The sequence below is a fragment of the Ciona robusta genome, chromosome 13 (genome assembly GCF_009617815.1).
Source record: "Ciona robusta chromosome 13, ASM961781v2".
NCBI lineage: Eukaryota > Metazoa > Chordata > Ascidiacea > Phlebobranchia > Cionidae > Ciona > Ciona robusta.
The window spans coordinates 3,155,534-3,167,830 of record NC_143247.1 but is presented as its reverse complement, the minus strand read 5'-3'; the positions used below and the strand labels follow the sequence as shown (position 1 = coordinate 3,167,830).

Below are 12,297 nucleotides of genomic sequence, written 5' to 3'. Positions count from 1 at the left end.
GAACACTCGACAGCGAGCATGAGGTATGAAGCCACCATGTATGGTGTACAAATGACAACAAACTACTAAATTATATAGGTTGTATTTATTACCAGAATCGCCAATATCCTGCCACCATTTTACCACCTATTACATCATAGCTTATAATCCCATTTCCCTAATACCCGTTGTCTTTATAATACTGGGCTCTAGCCACTACATCGCTAGAGTAGTCATCCCCAGTTGTACCGACGTCCATGTTATCATAAGACCACACGCCCCCAACACCTATATTATAAGCGCATATGCCGCCTTTTAAGTCCATGTTTTGGTCCCAAGATGGAAATTTCGAAGATATTTGTCCAATATTTGATATAAGGATGCCAGTGCCTTGTAATATATGGTCAAGAGATGTAGGGCCACCTTGTATGGTGTGGTAACGATCGTCGACCTGAAGGATTAACACAGCATTAATGGTACTGCGTATCAAGTTATAACATGGGTGTCTTCTTTTACACCAGACACATGGTGTATTCATACACTTCATGCTCACTGTTGAGTTATAACATTGGTGTATTCTTATACACCAGACACACATGGTGGCTTCATACACCTTATCCTCACTGTTGAGTTATAACATTGGTGTCTTCTTATACACCAGACACACATGGTGTATTCATACACCTCATGCTCACTGTCGAGTTATAACATTGGTGTATTCTTATACACCAGACACACATGGTGGCTTCATACACCTTATCCTCACTGTTGAGTTATAACATTGGTGTCTTCTTATACACCAGACACACATGGTGTATTCATACACCTCATGCTCACTGTCGAGTTATAACATGGGTGTCTTCTCATACACCAGACACACATGGTGGCTTCATACACCTAATGCTCACTGTCAAGTTATAACATGGGTGTCTTTTTTATAACCGTACTCTTTCATTATGAATGGCTTTGTATAATACACATTATAACCTGTACATTTTCTCTGTATACACCATTATACACTACCTTCGTAACCCTAGGCTACACCATTATATAAAATACATATAATACATTATACCTGCATCAAACCGTAACCGTGTCCATCTGCGCCGTAACCGTCTGAACCAATGGTAGCCCCCGCACGAGTTTCCCTGCTAATGATGCCTGCCAGTATAAAGTAGATACAACTTAGCTACAGTAAACAGAAATAAAAAGTACTGTTTATAACGGACACACTATAAATGCAGCGACTTTAAGTTATAAGGTACTTCAAAAAATAAATGAATGTAACTTGCTATATCCTCGCGTGGCCGGAAAACGACATCTTCGTGTGTTTTCAGACGTTTCGTCTGACATCCGGCAAATCTTACTTTACGGGACAGTATTAATAGTATAGGGTGGGGGAAGATGGGACACCTTTTTATTCTATTTTCTCGTCACATTTGGAAGCAAACAAAGAAAATTCAAAGAATTATAAAACCGTATCTTCATGACTCGTCCAATAGACCATTGTTGATTGTTTAAAACACAATCAGAATATTTGGATATTATGTACTAAAGCTGTCCCGTATTGCCCCATTCTACTATAAGTTAAAGTTCAAACCTGCAATGACAGAAGGATCCATACACAGTTGACGTCCAGCATTCTCAATGTTACTTTTGTATTGGTTCATTCTGGACAGATCTGTTGCGGCCATTTGCCTCGAAGCGGAGATTCCTGATATAAATGTATGTGAATTATTTATCCTCACATGGCGGGCAACGACAGTCGTTATAACACAGGTGATCTGTTTCATACACCTTGTGCCTGCTTACTAGTTACCACGTATGTAACTTATTTGTCCTCGCATGGCGGGTAACGACAGTCGTTATAACACAGGTGCTCTGTTTCAAACACTTTGTAGCCGCTTACGAGTTACCACGAATAGGCCTATAATTTATTTACCCTCGCATGTAGAGGCAACGATAGTCGTTATAACACAGGTGTTTTGTTTCAAACACCTCCTACCCGCTTACGAGTTACCTTGTATATAACTTAGTTATCCTCGCTCCAACACGGCGTGTAGAATTAATTAACTCACCGCTGTAACCCAAGTTATCTTGACTTGATGTTTGACTGGAACAACCGGTGGTGTCAGTGTTGTAGATGTTGCCATAGCAACCGGTATAAGCGATGGCTGCAAATCAAAATCGAGTTATTTATAAATGCAAGTTATTTAACCTCGCACGACGGGGCAATGACAGTCGTTATGACACGGGTGTTCAGTTTCCTACACCTCGTGCTACTTACAAGTTACCACGTATATATGTGACTTGCTTCTGCTGGCATGGCGGGGCAAAGACAATCGTTATAACACGGGTGTTGTGTTTCATACACCTCGTGGTGCCCGACTGCCCGCTTACGAGTTACCACGTTTGTGACTTATTTATCCTCGCGTGGCAGGCAACGATAGTCGTTATAACACGGGTGTTCCGTTTCACACACCTCGTGCCTGCTGCCTACTTACGAGTTGTAATATTTTAAATTAACAAATTATAGGAGATTCTCACCTACGCCAACGAACAGGAAAAGCAAAAATACCTTCAACATTTTCAAACCGTATTCGTTCAACTCGCGAGTTGTGATAACGGTCTTGGTTTCAGCGATTATAAATAGTTGCTTCGTGAGAGAGAAACATATGTCTAAACATTGTTATATAACTGTTACTAAATTTGTCTTCACATAAAAAACAACCGCTATCAGTTATACACTCCCACAGTAGGCTACTTAAGATTTACCTTCTCAGCAATTTCGTGGGCGCTAAACATCTGTGTCTGCTGCATTCGTTCTAGTTGCAGCCTTTGCTTAGCAACTTCTCATTCAAAAAAGCACTTGCGACCTTACATACATGGTAACTCTTAAGCTGGCACGAGGTGTATGAAACAGAACACCCTTGTTTTAACGACTGTTGTTAGCCCGCCATGCAGAAATATATAAGTTATATTAATGTAACTTGTGTCTGGGCAGGAAAGTGACAGTCGTTATAACACGGGTGTTTATACACCCCGTGCCCACTTACAAGTTACCGTGTATGTAACTTTGTGGATGTTTGTTTTAACCAACTCAGTAAAAACAGAAAGAACAAGTTGCGTGTTTATGCATTAAGGTTAACAGTTCATATTTTACTCCTGCGTAAAACATTGGACAAACAAAGTTATATACAGAAGGTTCGGGCAATGGACATAGCATAGACTACCTTGCAATAGGACCTCACTTTTATAGAAAAAATGCACAGTTGGCATATTAACCTCTGGAAACATTTCTTATTTGCTAAATGACCGCAATAGAAAACATATCATATGGTTTAATTAATAGACACAAGTGTAGTTAAAAAAGCCTAGTGAAGGGAACTTAAATATGTTACATGCATTTAACAGATACATAACCTCAAGCGAGTTAAATAAATCCCAAGCAAAAATACAGCAAAGTGATCAAAATGGGTCATTATAGTTCAACAGCCACGATTTTAAAGTAACACTTTTTCCCACACCTTTATCTATAGTGTTTTAACAACTGTCGTTTTGCTGTTACTTTCCTACTCTTTGCTGGTTAAATAACGTGATTTTTGGTAACGTTTCAAAGAGATAAGTAAAAACTGTGTTATGTTAAAGAAAGAAATAAGAGCATGATAAAATATTGAAGATAAAAATTGGTAAGAAGAGAAATTTCATTGTAAATTAAAGAATAATTTGATAAAATAACTCAGTTAAAAATAACTAGACAGATTTAAAATAGTCTAGTTCAAGAATATTCCAAAAATTTAGGTTTAAAACATTATAAAAATGTAGAGTTACATTGTAAAAGCATGGAAACCCAGTTAAAATTAACTAGCCCACGTATTTTGGTTTAAAACAACATAAAAATGTAGGATTTATGTTAAAGCATGGAGCATATACTGTTAACAAATAAAGGCAAATTATAAAAGTCGGAAACACCATTTTATACTACATAAGTCACTAAAAGATTATTTACATTATGCCTGGTGGCAGAAGTACCAGGGAGAGTGTTTAAAGTTTTTTTTTTACCATATGTAACTTATTGGTAAGTTAGAACATAATCAGGATATACACTCGCATCCTTAAATACAACATACATAGTAGGGTTGCTTACTCTATTAACAACACTGTCGTACAACTCATTCTTTTGCCCTCCTGCTATAGCAGGTGCAGTTATCATGGAAGAATTACCAGCACAATACTCCCCTGTGACAACTTTGGATAAAAACATACACCGATGGTTGTTTCGGTCAAGTGAAGTGTAGTTATGTGAATATTGTGCTTGTACTGCAAAGTAAACTCCTTTTCCATATGCAGTAGCTGGAATAAAAACATAAATGAATAAATAAAAGTTATTAAACGAATTAATGAATGTAACTTATTTATCCTCGTGTGGATAGGCCATGACAGTCGTTATAACACGAGTGTTCTGTTTCATATACCTTGTGCCCGCTTACAAGTTACCATCTACGTTAATACACACACAATATATAACGACTGTCGTTTTGCGGCCACGCGAAGAATAAGAAAGTTACATTCATTAATTCGTTTAATAACTCACTATATATTACATTATGTCTGGTATATTGTAATATCCACACAATATACACGACCCACCGTTCTTCCCTGCATGACTTCTATCGAAACCATTCCTATAAATGTTGTCAGTAACGTCTCCGCTTGTTCCGTGGAAAAGTTCACGAGTCACCGTTTGTCCAACACCACGACTCGACATTTTTGCCCGAACTTTTTCCTCTTGAGCGAGGAATTGTTTGTAAAGTGCAACGTTTTGTATTCGTTCCAACTTAAATAAAATATGGGTCTAATAAATTTTTTATGCAAATTTATTTCGGGTAGGATTTAGTATTATTTAGGTTTTTTATGCTTTTTAAATGGATATAATATATTACCCAGCGTTTCAATCTCCTACACAAGTTGCCTTCATCAAGAAATTAAAACTAAAATCTCCATAAGTGCTTAAATATATTATAGCAATAACATAATACGTACTTTCGAAAAGTAAATACGATATAAATACCTTTACTATAGTTTGAATATAGGCAGCTCCTTGTTGAAACTTTTGAATAACTTGGTTGTACTCGTTACTTCCAGCTTGTACTTGGAACACCTTCCATGGGTTGCCTTGTAAATCCTCCCATGTGTTTGGGAATGCTGGGTGGTTGGGGAGTGAAATTATTGATTGTTTGAACTAAGTATATACATAAGTAGTAAGCTTCATGGGTGTTGGTGTAATGGGCAACTTTGGCTTAAATTATTGGGTGTTGGGGTAATGGGCAACTTTGGCTCAAATTATTGGGTGTTGGGGTAATGGGGCAACTATAGACTAAATCCCTGGGTGTTGGGGTAATGGGCCAACTATGGACTAAATCCCTGGGTGTTGGGGTAATGGGGCAACTATGGACTAAATCCCTGGGTGTTGGGGTAATGGGGCAACTCTGGCTTAAATCTGAGGTCCCCTTACAAGGACCTCACCCTTATATATGAGTATATGCCAGTTATACACAGATAATGTGGCTTCATACACCTCTCGCTGTTAAGGTATAACATGGATGGATTCTTATACACCAGACACACATGGCGTATTCATACACCTCATGCTCACTATCAAGTTATAACATGGGTGTCTTCTTATACACCAGACACACATGGTTTATTCATACACCTCATGTTCACTGTCGAGTTATAACATGGGTGTCTTCTCATACAGCAGACACACAAACACATAGTGTATTCCTACACCTCATGCTCATTGTCAAGTTATAACATGGGTGTCTTCTTATACAGCAGACACACAAACACATAGTGTATTCCTACACCTCATGCTCACTGTTGAGTTATAACATGGGTGTCTTCTTATACACCAGACACACATGGTGTATTCATACACCTCATGCTCACTGTTGAGTTATAACATGGGTGTCTTCTCATACAGCAGACACACAAACACATAGTGTATTCCTACACCTCATGCTCATTGTCAAGTTATAACATGGGTGTCTTCTTATACAGCAGACACACAAACACATAGTGTATTCCTACACCTCATGCTCACTGTTGAGTTATAACATGGGTGTCTTCTTATACACCAGACACACATGGTGTATTCATACACCTCATGCTCACTGTTGAGTTATAACATGGATGGATTCTTATACACCAGACACACATGGTGTATTCATACACCTCATGCTCACTGTCGAGTTATAACATGGGTGTCTTCTCATACAGCAGACACACAAACACATAGTGTATTCCTACACCTCATGCTCATTGTCAAGTTATAACATGGGTGTCTTTTAATACAGCAGACACACAAACACATAGTGTATTCCTACACCTCATGCTCACTGTTGAGTTATAACATGGGTGTCTTCTTATACACCAGACACACATGGTGTATTCATACACCTCATGCTCACTGTTGAGTTATAACATGGGTGTCTTCTTATACACCAGACACATATGGTGTATTCATACACCTCATGCTAACTGTCCAGTTATAACATGGGTGTCTTCTTATACACCAGACACACATGGTGTATTCATACACCTCATGCTAACTGTCCAGTTATAACATGGGTGTCTTCTTATACACCAGACACACATGGTGTATTCATACACCTCATGCTCACTGTCAAGTTATAACATGGGTGTCTTCTTATACACCAGACACACATGGTGTATTCATACACCTCATGCTCACTGTTGAGTTATAACATGGGTGTCTTCTTATACACCAGACACACATGGTGTATTCATACACCTCATGCTCACTGTTGAGTTATAACATGGGTGTCTTCTTATACACCAGACACACATGGTGTATTCATACACCTCATGCTCACTGTCGAGTTATAACATGGGTGTCTTTTTATACACCAGACACACACGGTGTACTCATACACCTCATGCTCACTGTCGAGTTATAACATGGGTGTCTTTTTATACACCAGACACACATGGTGTATTCATACACCTCATGCTCACTGTCGAGTTATAACATGGGTGTCTTCTTATACACCAGACACACATGGTGTATTCATACACCTCATGCTAACTGTCCAGTTATAACATGGGTGTCTTCTTATACACCAGACACACATGGTGTATTCATACACCTCATGCTCACTGTCGAGTTATAACATGGGTGTCTTCTTATACACCAGACACACATGGTGTATTCATACACCTCATGCTAACTGTCCAGTTATAACATGGGTGTCTTGTTATACACCAGACACACATGGTGCATTCATACACCTCATGCTCACTGTCAAGTCATCACCATATTTTATGCCATGTCAAAAACTACATTGTGTTTTGTCTAATACACACAAAACACCTTTAATACCAAACATTATATAGTAGGGTGGGGGAAGATGGGACACCTTTTCATTCTATTTTCACGTCCTATTTGGTAGTAAACAAAAAACATTCAACGAATTATTAAACCGTATCCTCACAACACCAACAAACTGCTGGTAATTGTTTAAAACACGATCAGGACATTTGGATATTATGTGCTAAAGGTGTCCCATCTTCCCCCACTCTACTACACAATTCTACCTGTCTCTCCAACAGCTGTCCTTATAATATCAAATGTCTGATTAGTTTGAACACAATGTTCCTTCATGGTTGAGAAGTCAATGTTATAATTTCTTTGTTGACTGTTTGAGTTGATTCGAACCAATACTTTGCCATTAGCCTTTTTCTGTAAAATAACTTTAATCAAATACCTTTATACACAAGTTGCAACACCATTCATCGAACCCTCATACACTTTATGTCTGTATTAATAAGTAACCAGGTATGTAACTTTGTGGTGGAATGTTTTTTATGAATAGCTGATAATTTGGATAACCCATTAGTGACCACTGGGTTGGAGTAATTGCCGTTAAGTGTCTTGCCCAAGGACACATACGCCGATAATGGTAACATCGGCAATTCTCCAGTTACAAGAACTTGGATGGATGGATGGATGTAACTTACTTTATCCTCGCGTGGCCGGAAAACGACAGTGGTTATAACACGGGTTTAACACCTCGTGCCAGCTTACGAGTTACCATGTATGTTACTTTGTGGGTGATTATTTTTTTTAGATTTTTCCTTTTTTTATGTATTTCTGATAATTCAGACAACCCATTAGTGGCCACTGGGTTGGAGCAATTGCCGTTAAGTGTCTTGCCCAAGGACACATACGCCCACAATGGTAGCAGCATCGAGCCTTGAACCCATTACCTCTGGGTTACAGGCAGGCGCGCTAATCACTATACCACGGCGCCGGACAATTTTTTTTTTTTTTTTTGAACACCAACTCTTTAGTTAAAAGCTTATCCAGTGCCTATAATTTATATTTTACGGTGCAAATTATATTAAACATTACATTATATACAAAAACATACATAACAACATGAAAACCCTATATAACAACATAGAAACCTAATAACAAAACATAACAACCTTATAAGTTTCTTCCAGCATAAGATTGACCCTTAAAGGGAATTCCCCTTCCTGTGCATTCCCCCGATACTTCCATTGAACCAACTCTGCGCATGAGACAGCTTGTTTCAACTGTGATATGATCTCAACTACTCTGCTGTACGTCTCCAACACACTCTCCTTTATCCCACGAATTATCATGCGTGTCACAAATCTGTGGAATATGAATGAATGTAACTTGCTTTATCCTGGCATGGCAGGCCAATAATAGTATAATGTATCGAGTTACCATGTTTGTAACTTATTTATCCTTGCGTGGCGAGGCAATGGCAATCGTTATAACACAGGTGTTCTGTTTCATACACCTCGTGCCCGCTTACAAGTTACCACGTATGTAACTTTTTTATCCTCACATGGCAGGGCAATGACAGTTGTTATAACACAGGTGTTCTGTTTCATACACCTCGTGCCCGCTTGCGAGTTATCATGTATGTAACTTATTTATCCTCGCACGGCTGGGAAACGACAGTTGTTATAACACGGCTTTCTGTTTCATACATCTCATGAATACACCTAGCAAACCACGTACATAACATAGTTATATAGCTATATATATAACATGCAACACATATATAGTTATACTCACGCTGTTTCAGTTGTTTCAATCTTAACTTGATGTTTCCGAGCAAGCTGCCCGATTTCTTTCACCTCAATACTAGTGAGTTGTTTAATAATTTCATCATCTATGTATTTTACTGAGGTGATATTTTGTATGTGCTGGTTGATTGACTTCAATGCCTGTGTGGGGATAACAGTCATTATAACACAGGTGTTCTACTTCATACACCTCGTGCCAGCTTGCGAGTTACCACATATGTAACTTATTTATCCTTGCATGGCTGGAAAACGACAGCCATTATAACACAGGTGTTCTGTTTCATACACCTTGTGCCCGCTTAAATAGACCAACTGCTAGTGACCACTGGGTTGGAGCAATTACCGTTAAGTGTCTTGCGCAAGGACACATACGCCCAAAGTGGTGATTGAATGAATGAATGAATGTAACTTACTTTATCCTCCCGTGGCCAGAAAACGACAGTCGTTATAACACGGGTGTTCATACACCTCGTGCCAGCTTACGAGTTACCAAGTATGTTGCTTTGTGGGGTATTATTTTTTTGTGGAGTTTTTCATTTTTTTTTATGTGTGGCTGATAATTTGGACAACCCATTAGTGACCATTGGGTTGGAGCAATTGCTGTTAAGTGTCTTGCCCAAGGACACATACGCCCACAATGGTAGCAACGACGAGCCTTGAACCAATTACCTCTGGGTTAGAGGCGGGCGCGCTAACCAACTGTGCTATGGTGGCAGCGTTAAGCCTTGAGCCTGTGAACCCTAGGCTGGAGGTACACTAATGACTTTGCCTCAGGGCTAGTCTGCTTAACAAACCAATTAGACTAACCTTGTCAACATTATTTTGTTGATTTGAACAAATATACAGCGTCACATTATCAGTGTCTTGAACGGCTGAGGAAAACTTGGGAAGTCCTAGTTCTGGAAAAAAAACATTAAATTGGCAGTGAACATGAGGTGTTGGTATATGGGTATATGTATTTTAGGAACAAAATCATGGTTGTTTTAAGGTACATTTCAATGAAAAAAATCCAACTTATTGGGTATACCGTTTTAATGTTTACTGTATATTGTAGTGTTGAAATACCTGGATATGCCTGCATACGCAGCTTAATAAATAAATGAATGTAACTTGCCCTCACAAAGCAGGAAATCGATGTTTATTATAACATGGGTGTTCAGTTTCATATGCCCACTTACAAGTTACCATGTATGTAACTTTATGGGTGGAATTATACAGCTTTTCTATTTTGCTGTGATTCTTGTCGAGGACCTGTGATTTATGCCAGATTTGGTCCATTACCCCTGAAAGTCTCAAGGTCACTCAGTTCAAAAGGATGTTGACACCAGTAGCACATAATTGTAATGAAGCCAAAAACCCCACAAAGCTTGGGTTATATACTCATAAAATAAAACATGGAAAACATAAAAAACAATGGGGACAAAGTAAAATGAGTTTAAAGGAGACACAAACATACAACTTAAAGGGGGCAACATATAGACAGCTTTGGAACTTTATAGGGGACAACAAAAAGGTTAAGAAATAAAAGAGATTAACAGCCCCAACACCCAAGCTGCTTACTGCTTTTGTATAACAATATTACACAACACCAATATTACACATATAACAATATTACACAACACCCAGCAATAGTATAAATATCCTAACTTACGGTTAGATTTGGAAGCCACATTAGCCTGAGATGCAGATACACCAAATTCCTGCTGAAAATCTGCCATCATCTGGTGTTGGAATACAACTATGTTGATTTGGTGCAAAGTTGGTGAAGTACGAACATTTCCTTCAAATATATGAATTGCTCGATTTATATGGCGCGCTGCTGCTGAACTGGTTAAGCTGCTGTTGCCTGGGTAAAAGCGGATAATGTTATATGTATCAAAGTAAATAAATAAATGTAACTTTTTTATCTTTGCGCGGCCAGGTAATGACAGTCATTATAATGTATTAGAATTCAATAACTCCCTTTATGTGGCGGGGAAACAACAGTCAGTATAACATGGGTGTTCTGTTTCATACACCTTGTGCTCGATTACAAGTTACCACGTATGTAACTTATTTATCCTTGCATGGCGGGACGACAGTCGTAATAACACAGGTGTTCTGGTTCATACACCTCAATATGTGTTATTTGTATTGAAGTGATATAGGTTAAACACAGTACAACTCATTTTAATTTGTCGTAAGTTTGCTAACTTTGTAAAACATATTATAATTTGCGAGGAAAAAAAGTTAGGTTTATTGGATATAAAGTGCTAATTACAATTCCCAATTCAAATTAACGATAACCAGGAACAATAAGTTCACTCAGCAAATTATAATATGTTTTACAAAGTTAGCAAATACGACAAATTAAAATGAGTTGTACAAAGTGGGAAACTTACAACAAATTAAAATTGTGATGAATTTAATGGCGGATAAATAACTTTATCCGCCATTTCGATATAACATAATTTTTATTTATTTCTTCGAAAACGATAGCGAAGATCATATTATTTAAACAATTAAATGAAAGAAATCAACAGTAAAATGACGGTTGTTAAAACAGGCTATGGATAAATGGATAAAGTGTATTGAAAAGTGCGTCAGTTAAAAAGCGTGGCTGTTGAACTAAATAGCATTGACTGTTAACCTTGATAAATTCTAACATTGAATACTAATATGTATTGAAGTGAAATACCTATACAGGATCTGGATGTATGTATTTAAGTGATATACCTATATAGGATCTGGATGTATGTATGGAGTAATATAATAATCGCACACCAATGATGTAATTATACCATTCAATCCTTATACATTAGTTAACCTTTAACAGGAACATAAGTTATAACATTTAATATTTACCCGGCGCCGTGGCGTAGTGGTTAGCGCGCCTGCCTGTAACCATTAGGTAATGGGTTCAAGGCTCGTCGCTGCTACCATTGTGGGCGTATGTGTCCTTGGGCAAGACACTTAACGACAATTGCTTCAACCCAGTGGCCACTAATGGGTTGTCCAAATTATCAGCCATACATAAAAAAAAAATGAAAAAATTCCCCAAAAAAATAATCACTCACAAAGTAACATACATGGTAACTCGTAAGCTGGCACGAGGTGTTAAACCCGTGTGATAAAGACTGTCGTTTTCCAGCCACGCGAGGATAAAGTAAGTTACATTCATTCATTCAT

The 12,297-nt window shown here is 38.1% G+C and overlaps 2 protein-coding genes across 5 annotated transcripts in view; both read right to left on the bottom strand.

Annotated features, from left to right (window-relative positions):
• Positions 1 to 66: 66 nt before the first annotated feature.
• On the bottom strand, positions 67 to 2,959 carry LOC149725847 (lysozyme g-like). 2 transcript variants are annotated; one of them, XM_089891372.1, is made up of 6 exons: positions 2,755 to 2,959; positions 2,527 to 2,658; positions 2,058 to 2,153; positions 1,580 to 1,693; positions 1,055 to 1,140; positions 67 to 430 (listed from the first exon to the last, which is right to left on the bottom strand). In XM_089891372.1, exons 2-6 carry the CDS (start codon positions 2,564 to 2,566, stop codon positions 158 to 160), a joined length of 609 nt encoding a protein of 202 aa, XP_089747498.1. In that variant the 5' UTR covers positions 2,567 to 2,658; positions 2,755 to 2,959; the 3' UTR covers positions 67 to 157. The 2 variants fall into 2 exon arrangements, with proteins under 2 accessions (XP_089747498.1, XP_089747499.1); XM_089891373.1 differs by lacking the exon at positions 2,755 to 2,959 and having other exon boundaries at positions 2,527 to 2,723.
• An 857-nt stretch (positions 2,960 to 3,816) lies between these two features.
• The window catches only part of LOC149725846 (protein mono-ADP-ribosyltransferase PARP14-like), a 31,696-nt gene continuing 23,215 nt past the window's right edge, over positions 3,817 to 12,297 (bottom strand). For all 3 annotated transcript variants that reach the window (XM_089891351.1, XM_089891352.1, XM_089891353.1), the window contains 8 exons: positions 10,781 to 10,975; positions 9,937 to 10,028; positions 9,119 to 9,270; positions 8,494 to 8,686; positions 7,600 to 7,744; positions 5,051 to 5,184; positions 4,630 to 4,816; positions 3,817 to 4,332 (listed from right to left, as the gene is read on the bottom strand). In XM_089891351.1, the coding sequence (XP_089747477.1) occupies positions 4,052 to 4,332; positions 4,630 to 4,816; positions 5,051 to 5,184; positions 7,600 to 7,744; positions 8,494 to 8,686; positions 9,119 to 9,270; positions 9,937 to 10,028; positions 10,781 to 10,975 (1,379 nt within the window). In that variant the 3' untranslated portion in view covers positions 3,817 to 4,051. The remainder of the gene's footprint in view (positions 4,333 to 4,629; positions 4,817 to 5,050; positions 5,185 to 7,599; positions 7,745 to 8,493; positions 8,687 to 9,118; positions 9,271 to 9,936; positions 10,029 to 10,780; positions 10,976 to 12,297) is intronic.